General features: G+C 53.1%; 8 protein-coding genes across 8 annotated transcripts; 3 read left to right on the plus strand and 5 right to left on the minus strand.

The window, feature by feature from the left end:
• Nucleotides 1–383: 383 nt before the first annotated feature.
• On the plus strand, nt 384–4,239 carry N7482_002088 (Zn(II)2Cys6 transcription factor domain-containing protein; the record flags this gene model as incomplete). The annotated part of the gene is made up of 13 exons (XM_056684213.1): nt 384–394; nt 455–483; nt 532–726; nt 781–1,148; nt 1,202–1,469; nt 1,531–1,980; nt 2,160–2,291; nt 2,343–2,468; nt 2,998–3,157; nt 3,214–3,293; nt 3,364–3,528; nt 3,587–3,667; nt 3,959–4,239. 13 exons carry the CDS (start codon nt 384–386, stop codon nt 4,237–4,239), a joined length of 2,346 nt encoding a protein of 781 aa, XP_056547819.1.
• Nucleotides 4,240–5,828: 1,589 nt separating this feature from the next.
• N7482_002089 (glycoside hydrolase family 127 protein) lies at nt 5,829–7,849 on the plus strand (the record flags this gene model as incomplete). The annotated part of the gene is made up of 3 exons (XM_056684214.1): nt 5,829–6,136; nt 6,189–7,003; nt 7,059–7,849. 3 exons carry the CDS (start codon nt 5,829–5,831, stop codon nt 7,847–7,849), a joined length of 1,914 nt encoding a protein of 637 aa, XP_056547820.1.
• Nucleotides 7,850–9,216: 1,367 nt separating this feature from the next.
• On the minus strand, nt 9,217–11,635 carry N7482_002090 (uncharacterized protein; the record flags this gene model as incomplete). The annotated part of the gene is made up of 4 exons (XM_056684215.1): nt 9,217–10,403; nt 10,462–10,515; nt 10,578–11,117; nt 11,203–11,635. The coding sequence occupies 4 exons, from the start codon at nt 11,633–11,635 to the stop codon at nt 9,217–9,219; spliced, it is 2,214 nt and encodes a 737-aa protein (XP_056547821.1).
• A 1,758-nt stretch (nt 11,636–13,393) lies between these two features.
• On the minus strand, nt 13,394–15,531 carry N7482_002091 (DEAD/DEAH box helicase; the record flags this gene model as incomplete). The annotated part of the gene is made up of 2 exons (XM_056684216.1): nt 13,394–15,312; nt 15,360–15,531. The coding sequence occupies 2 exons, from the start codon at nt 15,529–15,531 to the stop codon at nt 13,394–13,396; spliced, it is 2,091 nt and encodes a 696-aa protein (XP_056547822.1).
• Nucleotides 15,532–16,518: 987 nt separating this feature from the next.
• N7482_002092 (peptidylprolyl isomerase) lies at nt 16,519–17,775 on the minus strand (the record flags this gene model as incomplete). The annotated part of the gene is made up of 8 exons (XM_056684217.1): nt 16,519–16,694; nt 16,786–16,955; nt 17,021–17,084; nt 17,142–17,222; nt 17,275–17,378; nt 17,442–17,458; nt 17,530–17,607; nt 17,662–17,775. The coding sequence occupies 8 exons, from the start codon at nt 17,773–17,775 to the stop codon at nt 16,519–16,521; spliced, it is 804 nt and encodes a 267-aa protein (XP_056547823.1).
• A 399-nt stretch (nt 17,776–18,174) lies between these two features.
• N7482_002093 (mitochondrial 37S ribosomal protein uS13m) lies at nt 18,175–18,804 on the plus strand (the record flags this gene model as incomplete). Its single annotated transcript, XM_056684218.1, has 3 exons — nt 18,175–18,219; nt 18,318–18,584; nt 18,760–18,804. Coding segments are annotated over 3 exons (357 nt in total), but the record flags the coding sequence as incomplete, so codon positions are not given.
• Nucleotides 18,805–19,192: 388 nt separating this feature from the next.
• Nucleotides 19,193–20,724, minus strand: N7482_002094 (WD repeat WDR12/YTM1 family ribosome biogenesis protein; the record flags this gene model as incomplete). Its single annotated transcript, XM_056684219.1, has 2 exons — nt 19,193–20,529; nt 20,601–20,724. The coding sequence occupies 2 exons, from the start codon at nt 20,722–20,724 to the stop codon at nt 19,193–19,195; spliced, it is 1,461 nt and encodes a 486-aa protein (XP_056547825.1).
• Nucleotides 20,725–20,959: 235 nt separating this feature from the next.
• On the minus strand, nt 20,960–23,595 carry N7482_002095 (uncharacterized protein; the record flags this gene model as incomplete). The annotated part of the gene is made up of 3 exons (XM_056684220.1): nt 20,960–21,773; nt 21,832–23,360; nt 23,440–23,595. The coding sequence occupies 3 exons, from the start codon at nt 23,593–23,595 to the stop codon at nt 20,960–20,962; spliced, it is 2,499 nt and encodes an 832-aa protein (XP_056547826.1).
• Nucleotides 23,596–24,368: the final 773 nt, after the last annotated feature.

Raw genomic sequence — 24,368 nt, forward strand, 5'->3', positions numbered from 1 at the left:
ATTTGGCTCTCCCGCTAACATTCCGATTGTTTACTCCGCACCGGCGGAACCATGTGGAGTCGCGCTTTTGACCCCAGTTGGTGTGACTGGAACGGAGGCGGGCCTAGGGTATAGTAATCACATGATCAATCTGATCTGCTCCTTGGCTGCACTGTCTACTCCGTACTGTAGGGACGCTCGAGAGGGGCTGTCATGTGACAGGGTGCCATCGCTTCCTGTTGGGAGGCATCGACACTACAGACTGCACACGTCACACTACACCTCTATTGTATTAATCGGGCTTTGGAAGAACAGCATCGTAACAGACGAGCAGCCGTGCCCTGGTAACTGTGTCTGCGACTAGGATACCGCATCGGACCTCATGTCGGGCAAATTGCCGAACCATGAAAGGCTGGTGCGTATGGAGATATTGCGAAACCGTCCAGATTGCGCTCATATCTAAACTCTATCTCAGTATCACCTGCAGAGAGCGCCATATTAAATGTACGTTCCTCTACACCTCCATATGAGGCCATAGCCAACATTGTGCAGGCAATAAACAGTTGCCCACGTGTTTCCAGTGCCGAAGATCAAAACGGGAGTGTGTCCCAGCATCGCGGGTACCACTGCGCATTTCGTTCAACCGTGGGCAGAAATCGTCCCGCTTATCGAATGGCCCGTCGGGCGATGGAAGGAAAGACTTCCTCTTCAACACAAATCAAGTGTGGATTGCCGTACCTGACCACGGTATGTAAGGTAAGAATCCGGAGAAGAACCTGTACGTTGACTAAGGCGGAGCAGTCACCTTTCGAGATGTGACAGACGATGTTGCTTCCTCATATCGGGAAGTTGTAAAGGAGACAACGCCATCCGCAGCATCATATGGCCATATCAGCATACTCGAAGGAAACACAGGATCACCGGTGATGGAAATCGAACCAGACTACCTTGTTGAGCCCCGAGACCTGCTGGGCCAGTCTGCAACAGGCTTACCGAGCCCCTTGGACGCATCAGCCTACTCAATCAGACAAGCTTCGATCGCGAGCTTCAGCGCTTTGTCGCCTGCTGGCAGTACTCCCAACTCGCAGAGAGATAGTCGGTCTCAGCCCCTTACGGACCTGGAAGAAGCGCGTCTGTTTCGCCACTTTGGGAGTGTCATAGCACACTGGGTAGATTTTTGCCCTCTACAAGATTCAACTTGGACGCTGACGATTCGCTGCAGCTTGACGCATGCGATAATGAAAGACACTTTGCTACAGATGTCGTGTCGCGAGCATCCTCCTCGCCCCTCTTACTCTACGCTTGTTTGTCAATCTCAGCACTTCATCTAGCACGCACTGCGCATACGTTCACAGAGGAGTTGGCAGAATCCTATCATGAGCGGTGTGTCGCTATTCTAATTCCTATGCTCAACCCTCTCGACCACCGTCAGGACCTTGACATAATACTTGCCTCAACAGTCATCCTCCGTTTGTTCGAGCAGATGTGCTGTACGTCAACCGGTCGATCTTTGCTGTGGTATGTCGTTGCCATGCTGACTTGAAAGAACAGGTAAGAAACCCTCCGACGACTTCCAACGCCATCTTCGCGGAAGTTCAGCCTTTGTTAATAGTTGGGTTGACTGCGCCATTTCCGGCAACCTGACAGAAGCATCTTTCTGGGTCTTTGTAGGCCAGGATATCCAATACTCACTATGCGACCAGAGCCCTCTCAGGATCAACTTCCATTTTTTCAACGACAAGCTCCAGCAGGTCTGGCAAGCCGAAAGTTCACCACCAGAGCGGAGTTGGGCTCGTAGAGCCATATGGCTTCTTGCAGAAATCGTTCAATACTGCTATTCGGATAACAAGAAGAGTGCAGAAGAACACGAGTCATTGCGGGTTCGGCTCGAGGACTGGGAGAATATGAAACCGGACAGCTTTTCGCCATTGTTCCATGCGGAAGCGGATCCGGTAGGGGGATCACCGTTTCCGACAATCTTGTATACACACTCCTGGCATGGTGAGTCAACCAATTGCGCTTGACAAGGTGGTCAAAGTTGCTGATCGCCACATAAAGCTTGCGCAATGCAACACATCGCAATGGCGCAAATACTGTTAATCACTTACGATCCGGGAAGGTTCCGGATGGGACTAGGATATGGAAGATGTCTCCGAAGACTTCAGGTAATGCTTCATCAGCCAAAGATGTGGATCCCATGCTGAAGCGAAGCCAGGCACAATTCGATCACTATGCAAGCATCTTATTTGGTGCAGCGCTTTCTTCGAATGAAGCACATGTTCGCTTTACCGCATGCCACGCTCTTTGCGCAAGTAAGTCACCTGCCTGGACCGGACCCAAGTGGATCTAATAGCTAGTCTCAGGTGGTCCTTTGATCAAAGACCCGCACTGTCAGATGGCGCTCTTGAGACTCATCCGCGAAACGGAAGAAGAGCATGGCTGGCCGTGGACATATATCATAGGAGAGTTGACGGATGATTGGGGATTGAGTACGGAGCAGTTGAACAGACTATGATGATACTGTTGAAGAACGATGCCGTGGTTGCCCTGTCCTGTACGGCATCAAATCGTTTCGGCATCCCTTCCCATCGACACTACCGTCCTGCATGAAGCTATTCAGAACTGAACCGGCCCGGTCCGAAGATGCATATGCAGTTGTGCAGGCTCCTTCCTATTTCTCTCGAGTTTTGGTTGCGTTCTTGTTTGGATCACCAAGTTACGGTGAAGGAAATCGTTTTGCATGCGTTTCCCATAGAAAATCGTTCTCAAGGGAATAATATAAATATCGCCTGAAGAACCCATTACAAAAAGGACAAGCTTCTTAAGTTGAATAAGGTAACCTTATATTCCACGTCTCCTTCGTCTTCTTACAGACCTTTTCTTAATAGATACAACTCGCGATGTAATGCCGTGATGAATATCTTGATTTTCAATGCCATTCACGCTGGCTTGCTAGCATTCTTGATGATGCTCGCATACTTTCAAGTATCTGGAAACCCTGCTTTTAAGTGCCATTAGTGCCCATCTTCTTCCTCAAGGTGTTGAAGTCCTGTGTCCCAAACCGCCTGCTCATCTCCTGGCCAGCCCACACAGTCACAGCACTGATCCACGGCAAACAAGTCTTATTGCCCTCACCCTTCCACCTGCCGCCGAACCCCTTATCCGCCGCAAATATTGGGTCGTCTTCAAACCAAGGCGCCAACAGCACTCCTTCCTCTTGTAACCCTTCCATAGCATAGCCCCAGCGGGGTCCAACATTCTCATTGCATGCCATGAGCGCCAACTCGGCAATGTCGAGGAAGAGAACATCGCCGGTAAGCTGGCTGATCTCGACTAGGTCCGGTACAGCGATCAGGCCCATAGGATGGAAATAGCCCGCCCCAGGGGTGTCGCAACCAGCCCAACCGGTCGTGCGAAACTTCAATCTTGCCAAGGTCGAGTTCTTATCCAAGGGAACGTCCCACAGCAAGATCCACGTGGCGCTCAACTTCGCGGCACGGACGGCACCCTCAAGAAAATATGCGCCGCCGACGGACTTGTATAACGCCAGTAGGCGCGGCAGCAGAAATAGATAGACTCGTGATCGATCAGTTGGGGCTTGGCGTAGATGGAGTCATGAATGCCGCCGTTGTGCCGCACCTTGTCGACGAAGTGCTCGCGAACGAAGTGGCCGGCACGGATGGCTGCGGTACGATACGCGGTGTCTCCTGTAATTTTGCCCAGGTGAAGTAGGAACGGGATGACGGTTGCGGTGCTGGAGCGCTGCTGGTAGTAGGTCTGGCCGAACCAGAAGTCGGGCTCAGTCAGTGGCTCTCCTGAGAGCGAGTACGCGCGCTTCCAAGAGCCATCGGTGGGATCTTGAGCTGAGAGGAGGAAGGCACCGAACTTCTTAGCTACGGCGAGCCAGGATTCTGGGGCGGAAGGTGAGGGTAAGGCCGAGTACAGCGTGAGCAGTGCCTCAGTTTCTTCGAGCACGCAGCGGAGGTAGATTCCATGGGTGCCGGCGAGAGCATCGATGATGGGTTTGCGATGCTCATAGAGCGGGCCCATCAGGCGCTGCAGGTCGGACGTGTTCTGCGCGTAGGCGAGTGGGAGAAGCAGGCCTGTCCACCAGGAGTCGTGGCGTTGGAGGTCCATGTTGTAAAGGCCGTGAGTGAAGCCGAAGGGAGACTGGGAGGCGATGCGGACGTAGAAGTCAATGACCTTGAGGGCCTTTTCGTAGCCTTCGGTTCCCGGTTGGGATCCTTGCAGCAGATTTGAGGCGTTCATGATGTTCTGGCCAGTGAAACCTAGATGCTAGTGTTAGCGGCGGTTTGGGAAAAGGAAGAGAGGACGAACCATATTGGACGACATTGCTCAGTTGTTTACCATCTTGCGGATGGCAGTTCGTGACGAACCCAGCGCCGCCAGAAGAGTCTTCCATGAAATACTTGCATAAGGCTCCAAGGCGTGCGTGCGCAATCTCGTCCAGACTCTGATCCAGTATCACAGGCTGCGGCTTCAGTGCCATGAACTGATCACGAGACAGCTCCCACAGCGCATCATGAGCTGATTGGGCATGGTACAGTCTGATGGTGTAGGACACGGTGAATGTATCGCCAGACTTGACCGGTCGGAAAGCACCCCAAGGTACTCTCTCCCGTACGAGAAGCGCATTGCATCTATCTCTTTCGACGTATGGGTAGTTCGCTGTCAGGATTGCGTCATGTAGCGTCCCACCGTTTGGCCGGAATCCTAGAGCGCCTATATCTGTGTCCTGTAGGAATGCCAATTGGCCGTTCTGGCGCTGCGGCTGACAATCGTATTGCGGAGCATCGGCTCGCGAAAGGGAGATGCCCAGCTGGCGCTTGGGATGAAATGCCAGGACAGAGAGGGAATTGAGACGGTCCTCACGGTAAGATAGGGTTTGCGTGTCGAGGTAGTCACAAACGCCGTCTTCGTTCAGGTCGTTGAGGTTGTAGCAAGCATTCGGGGCGTAGTACTCGAGATCATTGAAGTGCACGCCTTCGGCAAAAAAGGGCTGCACATCAATGCCAACTCGAAGACCGGCATATGATGGAGCCGAGTCAACAGTGACGGAGCGAGTAACAGTGAAGCTACTCGAACTTCCTGTTGACCATGTGTCGGTGACGGTGATGGCCAGATTGTTCTTGTCGGTGATTGATGCGACAGCTGTGGTCGTGTTCCCCTGAATGCCGACTTTCTCATAGCCAACTTCTGTCTTCTCGCCGCCAATCGATGCTGGAATCTCACCGACAGACGTCTCCAAAACTAGGGGGCAGGACAAACTAAAGATGCATTCGCTCGGGTCAACGCAGTGCAGAGTCTCTTTCCCAGAGTCGAGCTTGCGCGCTGCCAGCTTGTAAGATGTAAGCATGATTCAAAGCTCAGGAAGACAACAGGATGCAGTGGAAAGGTTATTCCATACCAACTGAGAGGCAGATACCGGTGGTGATAAAGGGTCCCTTGATTTGGACTTAACTTATTGACCCCGAATATCAGCTCCACAAGCCCCGGGGTGGAGTTAGGCTTCAAGACTCATCTATCGTATACGCGACCGCCCACCCGAGGTTGCACGTTTTGGCGCAAGTCGTGGCCGACTTCCTTTTCTTGGAATTCTTGCAGCTGGGCGGAGTACGCGGAGTACTCCCGAGACGTGGGACCTGGAATGCAAGTCGGGCCAATTTTCCTCTTTCTCGAGAAGTCTGAGCCGCTCGATAGGGCATCTGGGATCCGACGTCACGTGTATGGCTGTTCACCTAGGTCTTGCGACGAGACAGAGTAAATATTGAGGCGAGTTGGATACATTGAGAAAGGCAATAATCTCTCCTTTTGCTTCAGCGTCGACCATGGTGTTTACTCCAGCTCAGCTTCGCTCAGTTGAGCTCAATTCTCCTTTCTACGTTCACCTCAATTCTGTGATACGCCAAACCACATTACCAGCTATCATCCGCTCTCTACGCACCACTGGTCGCTTTGACGCATTGACATGGACAGCAGAGACGGCGAAAGCGACTCCTCATCCATTCTGGGACTCGGATGTGTACAAGGTGCTAGAAGCATGTTGTTATCATTTGATCAAAGATAATGATGCAGAGCTCAGACGGTTTGTGGATGAAGCTGTAAAAGTCATCATAGCAGCTCAGCATGAGGATGGGTAAGATCAAAGAGTGAATGGTCCTCCTTCGTCACATTAACAGTATTGATAGATACATCAATTCCTACTACACAATCTTGGGCCTACCGAACCGATTCACTAACCTTCGTGACATGCACGAGCTTTACTGTCTCGGACATCTAGCAGAAGCAGCAGCAGCATATCATTCACTCACAGGCTCCAATGACCTCATCACGGTTGTCCGACGTATGGTCGACCTTGTTCGCAAAGTCGTGGTGCCCAAAGGTGGCTATCCCGGACACCAGGAACTCGAGATAGGACTGCTCAGGTTGTACGACATCACAGAGGACAGCGTATTCTTCGACACTGCGGAACACTTCATTCGAGAGCGAGGCACACGCGACGCAAAAGATGAGATATTCTTCGACTGCGAAGCCTTTGCCCGCGGTGCAGACCCTTATGAACATCTCGGGACGGAATATAAAGCGTGGTTCAGCAAACCACGCGATTATGCATACATGCAGGCGCACACTCCGCTAGTCAAACAGAGCACGATAGAGGGTCACTCAGTCCGCGCAATGTATTATCTCACGGCAGCACAGCATTACACGCTCGTGGGCGAGTCCGAAACGAACGATATTAAAGACGCCGTCGCGCGACTCTTTGCAAACACCGTCAACACGAAGATGTATATCACTGGAGGTGTCGGTAGCGTGACACAATGTGAAGGCTTTGGTCCAGAGTACCATCTGCCGGACCTGAACGAGGGCGGGGGCTGTTACTCGGAGACGTGTGCAAGCTTCGCTCTGATCATCTTGTGTGAGCGTATGCTTCGTGCCGAGCTTAAAGGGCTTTACGGCGACGTAATGGAGCGTGCTTTGCTCAACTGCGTGCTTGGAGCTGTGGGTATGCAAGGTGAGTTAGTTCCGCATTCCAGCTTTCGTGCGTACAAGGCTTACAGAACAAGGCGATTCGTTCTATTACGAAAACCCTCTTGCAACTCGGTCAGGCCACGCCCACGAACGCAGCAAATGGTTCGACGTCGCCTGTTGTCCTCCCAACATTGCCAAGCTGATCGGTCTTCTTCCCACATTGACCTACTCCGTCGAGGGCAAGATCTGCGCCATCCACCTCTTCATCGGCTCAAGCTTTGCCACGCAGCTCGACGGACGAGACGTCAGGGTCTCTATGGAGACCCAGTTTCCCTGGAAAGGCACCGTCACTATCTCTGTGCAGACTTCTACCCCGCTGACGCTTGCAATCCGCATCCCTTCGTGGGCCGCCAATTCCTTCACCTCTTCCATTCGCGGAGATGTGCTTGACGGCTATCTCCATCTCGAGATCAAGTCCTCCACCACGCTCACGCTAGAGCTCCCCATGGCGCCCCGAGTCGTCTATGCTCACCCTATGCTACGCAAAGACGAAGTGGCCATCATGCGAGGGCCGCTCGTGTACTGTGCCGAGAGTGTTGACAACGAGGTTGATCTTGAGCGGATCTATGTACATACCTCGCACGTGGATGAGATCAAAAAGATCGAGATTGCTGGTATCCAGAATGTGCCTCTTCTCCAGGTGCAGGGAAAGGTGAGGAACGGTGTCGGCTTCGGCGAGAGTGGCGAGGGACTTTATGGAGATGAACGGCCTGGGTGGGAGGAGGGAGAGAGGGAGGTTCTGCTGGTGCCATACTTCCTGAGGATGAACAGAGGCGGTCTCGGCGGAATGAGGGTTTGGTTGAAGGAGCTGTGTGGGTAGAAAGGAGCGTGAGAGAGAGGAGATCATATAGCCTCTAGGAATGAACATGTTGATGGCGCACTGATCTACAAGGTCGTCTCTGAGTTCTCTAGCGAATGAAACTCTGGGGAATCGCCAGGAAAGCTCATACTCATAAGTGTTGGATTCTTTAACTAGCGGAGCTGTTCCAGCATCTGCCATGTAGACGACGCACAATGCTACATCACTGAACAGGTTCAGACCCACAAGCGCACACATTCCTATTCCCAGTGCGCTCCAATTTCTCTACAACTCTCTCGACCCGGCTTCACCCTCGTAAGGACTCTCTCTGCATCCGACTCTGAACCCGACATACCTCCCGGGTCAGATCCGTAGCCGCGCCAACATAGCCGCCATTTTCCTCGCACTGCCCCGTCGTCCGCAGTAGATCTGCACGTCCCTCAAGGCCCTCGGTTGCCATACTTGGTTCTACTAGATCATATTTCTCCGAAGGACAAGTCTCACTCTGATTTTTTGACCTTTAATTGTGCTTATATACTCAAGATTCCCTCGTCTCTCGCCAGAAAATTCCTCAAGCTGATTCTACAATGGATAATCGTTACCCTGGAATGCTAGCTGATGAGCCGCCAAATTTCTTCTATGATAAGCCAGATGTATCGGGCTCCTCACAGCATTTTTCCCCGGCAGAAGACTCTGCATCCCAGTACAGCCCATCATCGTCTTTGAGATCAAACATTAGCCACTGCATTTCAATGCCACCAGCTTTCACTCTCATGTCATCTTCAGTGATAGTGCCCATCCATTCCATATTTTAATCACAAGAAACACTATTTCCCAATCGTCACTCCATCGAAATCCTACCTTCTCAAGCACCGTGCGGTCGAGAAACCTCATCTCGGAAATCTATTTACTCAAGAAAGATCGGCGGAAAGCGGAAAACAGAGATATGCGAGTATCATATAGCACACAAGAGGCATCAGGCAGCGGTGGATTGGGGGTAAAAAACGCCAAAAAAAATACCACTCAGCTTCTACTTCTACGCATCAGTCCCGGGTCTGGAAGCGTCAGCCAGGGACAAACGGGCGAGCCACTACTTCGTTACGCTTGTCCGGGGGATGCTTGCGCAGCAAGAGAATCCAGTAGGAACGCAGAGATACCAAACCCGTATCGTCAGCCCGAGAAAGGGCACCAAGGAGTGGAGATGACCCCCGGCTCCTCCAATGACTAGCTTGACCAGAGAAACACAATAGCAAACAGGAAGACTGCGATATCAAATGCAAGAAATACAATCATAAATTACCTAGAAAGAATCACCGTAGACCCAGAACAGAAGCCCTGGCCACAAGTAGAAAAGTATGGTCGTAAACACAACCGAAACGCCAGATCCCTTAATCCTCCATCGCGTCATCTCCACCGTCGCGCCTGCCTTCCGGCACTGGAGATGAGCTCTCGTGACGTGCATAGCCATTGGGGCCGTCGTAGGTAGACGAATTCTCATCGCCGTCCACGTCGCCCTCGTCATCACCAGTCTCATCCGAGAAATCGCCCTCCCCTTCTCCTGCGCGCGGCACTCCGTCTTCTTCGCCAGATCCCTCGCCGAGAAGCTCACGGTCAAGCTCGTCCAGCTCTCCGTCAATCTCCTCGTCGCCGGCAGCATTTTCGGGGTCCCAGATCGGAGTGCCTGCAGCTGGTGTTCCAACACCTCCACCAGCGAGACGGCTGCGACCACCCTTAGTGCGAGCTCCTGCAATTTTCTTGGCAGCGCTGCTGGTGGATGTAGGACCAGTGGACTTGCGTTTCCCAGCACCGCGTGGTGCACGCGGGCGGGCCCGGTTGGTGGCAGCTCGTACGTCCGCCTCGAGAGCGGCCTTGACCTTTTGACGCTCCTCGCGCTCCTTTTGGCGGTCCTTCTTGGGTCCGTTGGCGTCTTCATAGTCCCACCTGTCAAGTCGACGAGAGGCCTTCCGGACCACGGAGAGGAAGAAATTGGCGCACTCGCCATAGTCATCCTCTTCCTTGGGGTTTGGAAGCAGGCCACCCTTGCCGAATGAGTGCTCGTCGTCCTCGGTATCATATCCCTCTGGTAAATTCTGCAGAAGACGACCGTATCGGGCAAATGGGATCTCGTTGTTCCGCTTGTTGCGGAGGACACGATATGCGTTGCTCTTACGCTTAGCAAGCAGGTACTCAATGCGCTGTCTGCGGTTCTGCTCAACGGCAATTTGGTGCTGTGTGAGGGGTCGAGGCCGACGTCCCGAGGCCTGGGAGAGGGATGGTTCGGGAATGAAACGGTTCAGCACTGGATGGTTGGAACCCGGGGGCGCAGGTGAAGCGTCGGGGGTGTGATCCATTCTGGTCTTCAAAATGAGCCGCTGCTGACCCACCGCGCGGTTGAGGGACGAGTCTCGTTTGGCTTGCTTATTGCGTGGTCGTGAGGAGTAACCAGGAGTCATCTCCTCATCATCCTCATCCAAGCTGCGCTTAGCAGATGGATGAAGTGGGGTAGACATAGCAGAGCCACGACCTCCCAAGCCAGAGTAGTCTCCGGCGAAGGAATCTTCGTCCAGGCCGTATTCTAGACACAAGAAGTTAGGACGTGAAAGGGTAGTACAAGAGTCACCATTGCAGCATACCTTTCTTCGGACGTTTCGGAACACGGGGCAAGGGCTCATCATCCTCTAGGATCCCTGTGCAATTATGTTAATAAAACGATCTGCCAGAGAAGACAATCAAAGCATTGTAGGCTTACGCTTCCGTTCAAGTCGCTTGGATTCACCATATTCCAACTCCTCCGGTGTATCCACATTCTCTAAATTTGCCTGTTCCTCGGTCAGGCTCTCAAAGGCAGGAACCTTCACAGGCAGGCCATCGGTGCCTTCGCCTTCCAAGCCAGCTCCGAAAGGATTGGTCTCCGCAGATTCACGGGTAAAGTCACTTTCCAAGTACCACCACATAAGCCACAAAAATGCTTTAGCACGAGTTTCGCTGCTCAATGTTGACCTCATGACCAAGTCGAAGAAGTCGCGAGGGGGGAAGAAATGCATCTCAGACACTTTCGGTGCATATTGTGCCAACACAAAGATAAGATTAACCGGGTTCGTTCGGGGGATGGCCTGTCGCTTAATCTTATCCAAGGTATTAGGTTGATCCACATCCTCCGAAGCGCCCTTCAGGATGGACTTCAAACGTGGAGCGTCCTGCAGTTGCTTATAAGCATTGGAGTCTTGGTGGGCTTGGAGAGAAGGAATGGAGTGATAGGTTCGCAACTGGGCACGCATTTCTGGGAAGACTATAGTTCAAAAAGAGGGCGCAGGAATCAGTACCGCGGTCGGACCAAAGGGATTCATCCAGAGATGCAACAGGAAAGGGCGTACAGTTGAGGGTTGTATTCATGCGGCCAAAATTGACCAACAGACAGACCATGGCCATGCTGATAGCCGCTGGCTTGTCACTCTGCAGCTTGTCCTTGAGGATTTTGCTCGTCTTGCTGCTCCTAGCCATGGCGTCGATGTAGATGTCGGCAAAGTCGCAATTCTTTTTGCCATCGGGGTATCGCGTGAACACGGCGGTCTTGTCCTCGAAGACGAGCTTGAGGAACTGGTACTGGATGTCTTTGCGCCACAGTGGGATACCATCCTCCTTCTTAAGATGCCTAATCTTATTTCCGGAGTACACTGACCCAATCGTGCCGTTTGCTTGACGTCTCGTACCGACCGTCGCGCTGGCCGTCACGTTATGAGACTGATCGTCTGCAGCCTCAGACGCAGCGAAAGAGTCGTCCATCGGGGCGTTCTCGACCTCGGCCATCTTGAATAATGATTGCGATCAGGGTTGTCGCTGAGTCCGCAAGCTGCTGGGATCGGAAGAATCGAGGGTTCTGGGGCGGTGGTGTTGCCCCCTTAGAGGCGCGAGCAGAACAAAGAGGGGGCGGAGGGTGAAAAGGATAGGAAGATGCAGTGTTAGGATAATTAAACCGTAATGAAGAAGAGGTGAGGGTGTGGGAAAAGGTTTGCCAAGGGGAGGGAGGGAAAGACCGGAAGGGACAAATTAGTGCCGAGTGATCCTCAGGTTCGCAGTTGCTCCCCAGTGCGAACTTAAGCTGGCTTGGCCGTGGTGATATCTACCCGCATCGGGGCTCCGCGTAACGTGGCGTGCTGACGCGACGGCCAATGCTCTCCTTCAATGCATCACAATTTGGGTCTGAATGATGGACTTGTCTGGTCTAGGGGTTCATTGATCTATCGTCGGTGATTCTCTCTTGGTCAAATTTCTATACACTTTTTGAGGGAATTGTCTACTAGGAGAAGTCCGAAGTATAAAATAACGACCCGCAGCGAGTCTCTACGGAAGATAAGAACCAGATGTACTGGATTACGAAGTTCGCCTAGGAAGATGGAGGGAAATACTTTTCAAATAGCATTGAACTAGGTAAGAAGGCTTTCCTTCTCTCACGGCCTCGAGATTCCAGGCGCCTCTGCGTCCTCCCAAACTCAAACCATGCGAAAAACCATGATGCCTGAGAGCGAACCATTCATCCAGCACCGGCGACAGCGTCCCAATCCCCCACGGATCCGAGAAAAATGATATGCAATAAAATAGAGGAGAAACAATCAGCCTCCACGGACCCAGAGGACATAAATGGTAAGCGAGTCAAGCCAACGCCATACGAAATGCAAAGAAACAGCCGTATCGAAATCCATCCACCTGGCGGGCATTTTCGACGGTCCAGCAACAATAAAGAGAGCCATTAAGTCATCCGAGGATGAGAAGGGGCTCCTCGTTGCTCCCATCAATGCATGCCCATCGTCAATAATTTTTCCGTTCAGCATTGCCGGGAGAAAGAAAGCGTGGATATTGGTTTTCGAAACAGAATCGACCGCAGAAAACACACGAGGGCAGCAACACAAAATAACGGTCCGCCATAAGATACCGACGCTGTCAGAAGTCTATACTGCAAAACTCGACCGATGCAGCCATAACAGCACCGAGAGAGATGGATGCAGATGTAGAAGAAAGCACTTTTCGAGGAGAGTTGAAAATCCGGCACTCTCCGCTCGGCGCGCGCGTCATTCGAACGTAGTCCCCGGAATTGAGGAACGCTCGAACAAAAGGGGTATCTGATGTGAGACGGACGGAAAAGACAACGCATTCTATGATGTTCATGCAGTGCCGATCACCGGGTTGCTCGAAGAAAAGGGAAATGTGATGAAAAATGCCCCGGAGCAACACAAGGGAAATCAGAACTGCTCGAACGCCCCGTGTCTAAACAAGGCCAGATTGAGAGCCATTGCAAACGTGCGAAATAGGAAAGCAGATAAGACAAATACAGGGATAAGGGAGAAAACAGAACAAAACATGAGCAAGGCACGAGCAACATAAAACATGAATCTAAAACACACGCAAAGGAAAGTCGTGGCGGCCATGACAAAGCCGTCCCTGAGAAACAGCGAGGCAAAAAAAGGAACTCAGGGCTCGTTCTGATCGTATCCGTCAACGAAAGACATAAAAAAATAAGAAATGGGAGCCAATCAGACCCGACGGCCTCGTCATCAGACCACAACTGGTTTACCACCAAGACGAGGGGCCGGTAGAACCGGAGGGGTTGCCGTAACTACCACCACCGTAGCTGCCGCCACCGTAGCCGGCACCGCCGCCGGAGCCACCGTAGGAAGGAGCAGCGCCGCCGCTGCCGCCGTAGCTGCCGCCGGAACCGCCGTAGGAGGGAGCACCGCCATAGGCGCTACCGCCAAAAGACGACTGGGTAGCACCACCCATGCCACCGCCGACGCGACGCACGTCACGGGTAGCGTTAGAACCACGGCCGCCGCGGCCGCCGCGGCCGCCGCGGCCACTGTAGCCACTTCCCTCACGAGCAATGCTCTCCAGGAAGGAAGGAACCTCCTGGTGGGCCTCCTTCAGAAGGTCGATCATGTCACGGACGACACCACGGTTGCCACGGTTGAAGAAAGCAGTGGCAATACCAGTGTTACCGGCACGACCGGTACGACCGATACGGTGGACGTAGTCGTCAATGTCGGTAGGCAGATCGTAGTTGATAACGTGGGTGACGTTGGGGATATCGAGGCCACGAGCAGCAACCGCGGTAGCAACCAGAATGGGGCAGCGGCCGTTACGGAACATTTCCAGGGCACGCTCACGCTCACGCTGAGTGCGGTCACCATGGATAGCGGTGGCAGGGAAGCGCTGGTTGATCAGGAAGTCGGACAGCGAGTCGGCCATGCGCTTGGTCTCGACGAAGATGAGAGTCAGGCCGGTAGTGCCGTGGGTGTGGAGAATGTCCAGCAGGACGGAGCGCTTGTCCTGGTCCTCGACGTACTCAACCTTCTGGGTGATGTTCTCGGAGGTGGAACCAACGCGACCAACCGACAGGAAAACATAGTCCTTCAGGAAGTCGCGAGCCAGCATCTGGATATCGCGGGGGAAGGTGGCCGAGAACATGAGGGTCTGACGGTCCTCGACCCGGGGCATATCCTCACCCTCAACGATGCGGCGAATCTGGGGCTCGAAACCCATGTCCAGCATGCGATCAGCCTCGTCCAGGACCAGGTACTTGATGTTGATGAGGGAGATACGGCCACGCTCAATCAGATCGACCAGACGACCGGGGGTAGCGACGAGCAGATCGCAGCCACGCTCGATCTGACGCAGCTGGGAGCCAATGTCGGCACCACCGTACACAACACAAGGGCGGACCCAAGAGCGGTAGGCGAACTTGCGGGCCTCGTCGAAGATCTGAGAGACCAGCTCACGAGTAGGAGCGAGAATGAGCGAGGTAGGGTAGGCCTTGCGCTGGCGGCCGTAGAATTGACCACCGGAGGCCTGCTGGGGAGCAGCAGAAGGGCCGTTCTGGAAAGCCTGGGAGAGAATGGGGAAAAGGAAACCGCCGGTCTTTCCGGAACCGGTCTGAGCGCAAGCCATCAGGTCGCGGCCGCCCATGACAATGGGGATAGAATACTTCTGAACAGGGGTAGGAACAACATAGCTGGCAAGCTTGATGTTGGCGATGAGGTGGTCGTCAAGAGGGGGGTTAGTGAAAGTGTTGACGGGTTCAGGGACACCCTCTCCGGAGGCCTCAACTGGGATATCGTCATAGTTGGAGAAGTTGATGCCGGTGTGCTGCTTGGAGGGGTCATCCTGGCCGAGACCGAAAAGCTCACGCTCCACGCGAGGGTTGGCGGGACCAGGGATGTGCTTGCCGTCGCGCCACTGGCCATCTCCAGAGCCACGGGCGTTAGCGCCGCTGCCACCGTAGCTACCACCACTACCACCACCAGCACCACCACTGTAAGAACCTGGGTATCCGTAAGCATGGGGATCGAATGGCCGGATGTTTCCGTCTGGGTTCCAGCTGGGATTACCGTTGGCAGGGCCGCGAGGGCTGAAGTCGGGGGCGTTGGCGTTCGCCCAGTTGCCACCACGAGGAGGGCCGTTACTAGTGAGACAGTTTGAGGTTAGCGGGATGCCTTGTGATCGAGGGGATCAATGTAGTGAGAAAGATGGAGGAGCGTACCGAGGGCCACCGAAACCAGGGCCGGGAGGGGGAGCAGCACTCTCCACGCTGGCGACGTTGCGCCCGCGAAGGTGAGGAGGGATGTAGGCGGCACGGCCAGGGGGCCGTTAGCCTGGGGAGCGTGCTGGGAGTCCTGGAGGGACAGGTTGCCCATCTGCAGTCCGTCGGCCATGTTTGCGATTGTTGACGTGTTTCTGTAGACGTGAAGAAAACCTCAGATCAGTGGCTGGCCAAAGGAGTGTAAATTTTCGTGGAGGCAAGGTGTGTGAGAGAAAAAAGGGTATGCGAACAGGTTTTTTTTAGCTTCACCGGAAGAGTTCTCCGTTGATAAGGCGCAAGCGATCTGATTACACACAGAATACTTGCAAAGAGAGCGTAAGTGGCAGAACCTTCAAGAATAAGAGAGGGACGTAAGAAGGTGAGTCGTCTGGTCTCTTTTTTTTTGCACTTGATAGAAGAAAAACTCAAGTGGCAAACAACGGGTATTGTGGGAGAAAAGAACAAAAATGCAAAATCCCCCGGTTCTAGGAACTCTATGAGCACAGAAGAAAAGAGAGGGATGAGTGGAGTTGTAAAAAGGGATGAGGTTGTGAAAGTAGGAAAAAGAGAAGCGTGATGGCAGCGGGTTTTCTGTGGGCAGGAGGCAAATCGAGTACTTCCTGGGTACGCCCAACCGTGTGCCGTCGCCTGTGCGTGCGCGGTAGTGCATGCGTATCGCCGTACTCTCTCTTGTGTTTGGTAATCTTACAAGGAACCGTGGTACTTGCCAAGCCCGAGTGGTACTAGCAATCCTAGTCAGGCTTGGATGAGACAATCGGTCCCTGAAAGGTATCTCCACTCGTATTGATACCGTATGCAGTGGCCAGCAAAAAAATTTCTTTTCTTGCCAGTTGATGCAGGGGCCTGGGCCCCTTGGGCGGCTGACTAAGGGCAGAGCCAAAAACCTTCACTGGCGGAGGCATCGTCCTTGTTGGGAGGAAGGCCCATGTCGAGTGAGGCTCATCCCAAGCCTTGGTGGACGTTTCACACGGAGAAGGACTTTGATACTGTGGATGGGACGCGCATTACTCAGACATTACGGTTTACAGCTATTGACAGCTGCTAAACAACTTACAAACGCGTTGTATTTATTGGACTGCTTCATCTACCTTATTTATGCCTACGCATTAAACTCCTTGTCCTCCTGCAGCTGCTGCTGGCTGCTGCGGCGGCGGCTGATATAGAATCCGATCACCGCCACCAGCACCAGGAAGATCAGGAGTGGTTGCATCGAAAAGGAGGACTCGTCGTTCGCCGGGGCTTCTTCGGCAGCCACGGGTTCGTTGTCGTCGTAGTCTTTGGAAAACAAGCATCATCAGCCACCCTTCTCCATCAGTAGAAGAGTAGAACGAGGGCCAAGACCGGCCTTAGAGCTCGTCGCGGCTACCTTCTTTGTCCTCGGTTTCCGACTTGTCCATCTCCAGCTCGCCACTCTTGACGATCGTGACGGCTTTCTCGGGCTTGTCGCCGCGGCCCTTGGCGACGTTCTGGATCTTGTCAACAATGTCGTAGCCCTCGAGAACCTCGCCGAACACGACGTGGCGGCCATCGAGCCAGCTAGACAGGGACTCGTTAGCAAGATTACCGGTATAGACATAGGTATAGGAGTTGGAAGTACGCACGAGGTGATGATAGTGGTAATGAAGAACTGGGAGCCGTTCGTGTCCTTGCCGGCGTTGGCCATGCCTTGAGACTTGTCAGTTTCTGGGATCACGCGATCACGGAACTAGCGGGCTTGCGTACTCAGTTGACCCTTCTTGGTATGGCGGAGCTTGAAGTTCTCGTCCTTGAATTTGTTGCCGTAAATGGACTTGCCACCAGTGCCTGTAAAAGCAATTACTACTTGGTCATCCATGTCATTGGATGTTGTACGAACCGTCATGGTTGGTGAAGTCGCCACCCTGGATCATGAAGTCCTTAATAACACGGTGGAAGGTCGAACCCTCGTAGCCGAAGCCCTTCTCACCAGTAGCCAGAGCGCTGAGAACTGTTAGGGTTGACTTGCATCAAAACATATCACATGGTGTGTATTTATGAACATACCGGAAGTTCTCGGCAGTCTAGGTTGAAATGAAAGGTAAGCAATGGTTCTTGAAAAAAGCCACAGGCGCATCGCAGACAAACAACTCACTTCGGGGACAGTCTTGCCGTACAGACCCATCACAATGCGGCCAAGGGACTCATCGCCATGCTGGATATCAAAGTAGACCTGAGGTAATCAGTCAGCATTGCCTCTCAATCGTATAGATCCAAAGTCGATCACCTTGCTGGTGATCTTAGGACCACGGGGATCCTTCTGGGCGTCCTCGGCCTGGACCAGCGCGAGACTGACGGCGAAAACCAAGAAGAGGGACAAGAAAAGATTGCGGAAATACATGGTTGCGAATTGCCACTGCTTGGGGTGGATGCAGTGAAAGGCAGAAGGAAAAGACGAGGAGTAGTCGAGAGGGGGCGAAGGCCAGCTTGCAATGGCGTGCGGAGAGACCAACCTCCGCGGCTGACAAGTATGGTAATATTTGCATTTCAACAATGTATCTTCGCTGCAGAATTTGTACTAAATAAAAATATTACTGTAACTACATTTGCAAATTACACTCCCGTTCTGCAAATCCCTTCCGGATAAACATTGTTGCCGAAGGATTTCTCCCGCGCATCGCGGACAGCGACTCGATGGCAGCACGAATTCATTGACTAGCCCGCGAATCCCGACGTTCAAGATGGTACGTCCTATGAGCCTTTCCGCCAAGACTATTCTTACTCATATTCGCTTCTACAGGTCTTCATTCTCGGTGTCAACTTCCCTGAGCGGAATCTGCTTAAGGTCGGCACTCCTTCACAGCATCGCACTTCCGAGCCCAGCTCTTCGCCTTCGCCAATTAGCCGCCCACGATCATGAAACTAACTGGAATGGATGAGCAGAAATCCCTCGAGACCTTTTTCGGAGTCGGCAACCACACCTCCTCCCGCCTACTGGCCCGCTTCAACATCCACCCGACCTGCCGCATCGGCGAGCTCGCCAACAAGCAGGTTCTCGACCTGACTGCCGTGCTGTCGGACATGAAGATTGAGAACGACTTGCGGCGAGAGGTTCTGAATGATATTAAGCGTCTCAAAGAGACCGGTACCTACCGTGGTCGTCGCCATGCATTGGGTTTGCCCGTGAGAGGCCAGCGGACACGGACTCAGGTGTGTACTTCCTTCTTATCGGTCCCTTGTTGTCTGAGCTCGACGATTTCCAAGCCCACGATTGAAGGTCTCCGAATAATCTGGGGCATTTGATCTTGGTGTCTGAGGGATTTAGTGACGGGCCGCGTGTAAGCGGTATCTAAGAATGCGAGGCTAACGGGCTTACACCTAACAGATCAAAACCCCTGTCAAGCTCAACCGGATGGAGCGCCGGCTATAGATTTGACAGCCTTTTACAATTCTTTAAGTTCCTTTTATGGGACAGTCTCACGTCATTTGCGTGGGAGGCATGGGAGCGGCGTTTTGTTCTTGAGTACTGGCAATTGGCCCTTGTGTTCGCCAGCTATGTGATTGTACCTAGCCTCTACAAATGTATTATATATCAATTACGAAGTCGAAGCAATCAACTAAATCACATGTTCCAACATCTCTTTCCCGGGTATACCATCGAGTTGCATTTCGAGATCGTATATGGGTACCACGAGAGATATATATTTAGCCTTCAGTTGAGCTAAGCTAGGTAAGGTAGATGGAAAACTTGGATGCGACAAGATGAACAATAACTTTTATCAAACCACATCTAAAAACGCCGAGCCATTATGTGCGATCTACTTGTTCGAAGACAGGACACCCTCACCGCGGTTGATCTGGATCTGCTTATCCTCACCCGCGCTCACAATGCCCACAGTCTGGTCCCAGCATACGCTGAACACCTTGACGCCTTCACCACCAACGCGCTTGCTGTCCACTTTACCATCCTCTTCAAGGCTCTTGCGGGAAATCGTATACACACTATCACCAACAATACCCTCCTTGTCGTTCTTGGTGGACCGAATATCCCAGATTCGGCATGTGCCGTCGTGACTGCCGCTAATGAGGCCATACGTGCTGGAAGGATCGCGAGCCAAGCTCACGACGGCGTTGGTGTGACCACGGAGGGTCATTGCGGCCACGGATGTGGCAGATTCTCGGGGGTCGATCAGGGCGATGTGCCGAGCGGAGGTGCCGGCAGCTAGGAGGCTGTGCTCGGGGAGATGCTCGAGGGAAAGGAGAGAGTGGGAGGTGATCCGAGTGTCGACGAGGGCGGCGGTTACCAAGTCCCAGGTCCGCAGGGAGTGGTCCCAAGAAGCAGAGTATCCCACAGTAGAATCCTTAGCGTCGAAGATAGCAGCGGAGACAGGGCCAGTGTGCGCCGAAAGCAGAGCCAGAGGACCACGCTGCGGTGTGCTCACAGAGGTGTTCAGCTTGCGGCGCTTCGAGGTCCGACCAGCGTTAGGGAGCAGGTTCTCCGGGGCAGCGGGGGCATCAGCCTTCTTGGTGGACCAGAATCCGACGTTGTGATCGGAAGAACCAGTCAGAAGACGGTTGGATGGCGCATGCACGGCCAGCGATTCGATTCCGGACTTGTGACCATACAGCTCCAGCTGGGGCGTAATCTTTCCAGTAAATTCATCATCCTCGGTATACTTCCACAGTCGAACAGTGCGGTCCAAGCCAGCCGAAGCTATCTGGTTCGGCGAGACGAACTTGGCGGCCTTGATAGACGCAGCATGTCCTCCCTCAGTGACGGCGGGGGAAGTGGCAATGGTCTCCGACGACATGTTCCATACCCGGAGCAGACCATCGTAGCTTCCCGACAAGATTCTTTCCTGACCCTTCGAGAAGGTGGCCCCGGAGGCCCAGGACGCAGCGGCCGAAGTCGCAGAGAGCACATCGGTGGCGCTGACCCAATCATCGTGCTGGAAAGATGCGATGTGAAGAGGAGGGATAAGAGCTCTGACGTATTCAATCTCGAGAGTAGTTTCGGCGGAGATGCCATTGGCAGTCAGATATTCGTCAATTGAGGTCCGCAGAAAAGTTCCATTGATCAAAAATTCGAAGGGGATTGGCTTCTCGCTACTCAGAAGGTTGTTGACTAGTGTCGACAGCGCATAACGTCGCAGACCTATTGTCAGTTGAGATTAGCATTTCCAGACATTCCAATGATCTGCCAGCGAAGGTTTAATAAGTTCTTACCGGTGGGAACGAGAATGGGACCAGTGTTGTCAGGCAACGCAACATCCTCTTGCTTGCTCGTGAGCTGCACACGAACCTGTCTCTGTGCGGCCTCAACAGCAGATGAGCCCTGATCTTCACTCATTATGGGCGGTAATTTGTTCAGGTTGTCGTGGATAATCTCTGCTCTGGTGGCTGTCGCAAAATGAACAAGCCTGCGCGGGAGAGGAAAAAATACGGTAGCCGGTGCGGCACACTAACGCAAAGCGCGGAGAGGGCCCCGCCGAGTTTACAAGTCTATGTGAGATGGTTGAAGTCGCGACCATAGATATAGCATTTTCATCTAGAAACATAGGGTGGCTATTATGCCAGAGATGTAATCACCGAGGAGCACGCTTGATATCTGCAATGGCACGACGGCGATAGTCAGACTCTGCAAACAGGGCTTCGATCAAATCGACCACCTCGTCGATGGAGAACTCTAGGCCCAATTCACCCTCCAACCAAAGGAATTTGATGTCAGCCAGGGAGCTCTCGAGTATATTAATCAAATACTGGAAGCGAAGCCAGTTTGGTACGTAGACAGCCGTGACCGGTACAGCTTCGGTATCACCGGTTGTCTCAGGCATGAATAGATCCTCAAGCTTTGAAATTTGGTTGCAGAGAGCGACCAGCTGTTTGGACTGATCTTCAGAGATGTCACCCAGATCTTCGACATCAACAATGATCTTACTGATCACGGTAGCCAATAAAGCCCCAACTGACTGGAGCAAGGCGGAATGCGACAGGATAGGCTGCCACTCCTTGTAGACATCACGAATCCGATCAGCAGTCGCGCTCACAGCATTATCACATTCTGTCTTGAATGGCTGTTCAGCGCATTGCCCAAAACCTTGTGCACCATCAAGAAGGTCTGTGACAATGGTGCTTTGGGTCTGCATCTCTTTACTGTAAGCAAATTTGCCAAATTTCTCCAGAGCTTCCACGTCAGAGCTGAGCCTCGATAACTCGTGCTCTTCCATCAACGTTCGAACTTGGCCAGCAAGGTACAGACTATCATTGTAAAGATACATCTGTCCTGAGCCGAGCTTCAGCGAATAGAAAGAGGACGATGTGGCCTTGAACATGGCCAGAATCAAGGTGGGTAGCGCGAGCAGGCCAGCGCCTGATGAAGCAACCCGGGAAGTAGAATGCCTAGCGTTATTATTAGAGTTTTTAAAGGTATTGGACGGAGACGAAGGTCGATACTTACGCGAACTGCGAGATAGCTTTCGAGTCGTTAATTTGCTGGCGAACAATATCGAGTATCGAGTCTGGGATATCGGTGACTGTATAGACCTCCCTCAGGGTCATTTCTCTGGGAACTGAAGACTGCGCTGGTAGTTCACCATTTGCTGGCTTCGTGGTACCTGGGTTAGCCTGCGAGGGTTTGCTCTGCACGCCCTTTTCTTCTTTTTCTTCTTCTTCATCGCCCCAGCCCCAAGCATCATTAGCATCTTCCTCTTCAGTGATGGCTGCGGTATCAGGTTGGAATTGTTCTTGGGTATCCTCATCAAGACCCCACGCACTGACATCCTCATCGTCCTCGGGCTGGGTGGTCGTTGCCTGATCAGCCGTGCTTTCCTCGTCTTTCTCATCATCCCAGCTAGCATCCCAGTCGTCTGTGGTGGCATTCTCGAGCAAGGCTTCATCGGCCTGAGTGAGCTTCTCCTTCTCAACACGCTCAACTTGCTTGGTTGTGCCTTTACTGGCTGCAAGTACCTTGCGCACACTATCAAGTGAGTCGACGCGACGCCGAGTCAGCCACAGACGAGGCGCCTGGTTGACCCATGACACAAGCTCTTCGATCCCATTCCATCCCCAAGACTGAATTGTATTGGTGAATAGAAGAACACAGTCCAGCGTCTTCTCAAACTCTTCAAGGCCTTCGAGAGTGGTTGGGATCGCAGAGGACAGCCACCCTGAGATTGCCTTGGATGAAACAGACGGAATGAACGACTGAGGAAGCTCAGCTAATATGGATGGTGGCAGGCTCTGTCGCAGATAATCCAAAACTTCCGTCGTGCGATTCAGGGTCTCGGCCACAGTGGTTTTCGAGTACTCTAGTTGGATGCGGATGCCAGTCTCTGTGATTGAAACCGCCCGACTGCCACCATCGGCTCGTGGCAACAGAATCGGATCAATAATTGCGATGCAGAGGTCTCTCAGGAGTTTCTCGCAAGCTGAAGTGAAAAGATCCAGTCGCGACAGTGACGCAATGGTGTTGTCCAGAGAATCTGCTGCATCGCCTTTGATGACCTGGAACTGCCCATGTTGGCGGTCAACCTTCAGGTGCTCGTCCCAACGCAGACGCAGAGCTTCTTCAATTTCCTGCAGCAGTCCTCTGGTCTCGAGGGTGAGTATACTCATCACATTGGTGTTGGTGAAGAAAGCGTCTCTCCCAATCGCCGCACTTGTAGACTCCCAATGCTCGATCGCGGCCGTAATATGACCATTGGCTAGAGCAGCTCGCCCGTTCTGAAATTGTTGGCACAAGCGCTGCACCACTTCGAGTGTCTCTGCCACGGCCTGGTTGAACGCGATCTCCGTCTCGATCAATCCCACTTTCGCGCCCGCATCCTCAACCTTGGATCGCAGGGGGCGGGTGTGTTCATGCTGGGCGACAATCTCGCGTGCGGTGACTCGGGAGCGCTCAATGTCTGCGTGCAGCTGTTTCGCTTGGACAATCCAATCGTCGGCATCGAAGGTGGTGTTCTCGCGACTAAGCGAGCTGATTTCATTCTACCGGGGTAAAGATTCCCAGTCAGCAATCGCACAGGTCCTCATCCTGTGGAAAAGAGATGGCACCGTGCCCACTTACCTCTACTTGCTGCCGGGCCTGGGATATCAGCTCCAATTCCTTCGCGAGAGCTGTGGCAGTGAGCTCCGCAGCCACCACGCTCTCCTCCGGATAGGCGCCCTCGGTGACGAAGCTCAGCACAGCCTGGCACACTTCGCCCTCGGAAGCTCGCGGCATGCTGGAACGGAAGTGCGGACCAGTCGGTTTAGAGGAGGAGGGGAGGACTCGAGCCTCGGAAATGCGGCGTGTCAACAACTCGTGACTTTGGGCGTCACCGCCCTACGTGTGAGGGCTGCGAGTCTGCGTTGTTTGTACGGCAAATCGGAGGGGAAAGAAGAGGGAGAAAGAGAGACAACTCAGAGTGAACGATGACTAGCTCCAGAGAATATATACAGTCCGGTATATCTAGCGTTTGAGGACTTCTAGCACATATATCCCAGAGAAAACGCCCGCAGGTCGCTCGCTTTGTAAGGAACGGGACCCGACCTTGGGACGCTCCGGGTCCAACACACAAGCTCATCCAGCACAAATCCCATCGTGTCTCGATTTTGTCTACTAGGCCTGGCGCGGGTGAAATCCACTCAGTCTTTGTGAGTGAATCTGCTCCCTTCCTCCTGTTCTTGCAACAGCACCACTTCCTGCGTGAGATACCCCTCAATTTCTGTCTGCCCCGCCGTCAACACATGGTCGGAGCCATGCCGCAGGCGATCCCCTAGATGCGTCTCTGCAGAATACACGGCTGGCCGGCCGTCGGATTCGCTTTGCTTCTCGCACTGTTACTTCCGCTGTGGACACGGTGCATATGCCCCTCCCCCCTCCCCGGCATCTGCTTTGGGGCTCTTAGTCCTCGGCCTTGAAAATATGTTGGCTGCGGTGGATATGATTTGCCGCCGCGTTGTGAAACAGTCTTGGTCGGATCATTGGGGCTAACGAAAATGCTAGACTGCCTA

This window comes from Penicillium canariense (genome assembly GCF_028826845.1).
Source record: "Penicillium canariense strain IBT 26290 chromosome Unknown utg000001l_segment0_segment0, whole genome shotgun sequence".
In the NCBI taxonomy this organism is placed as follows: Eukaryota; Fungi; Ascomycota; class Eurotiomycetes; order Eurotiales; family Aspergillaceae; genus Penicillium; species Penicillium canariense.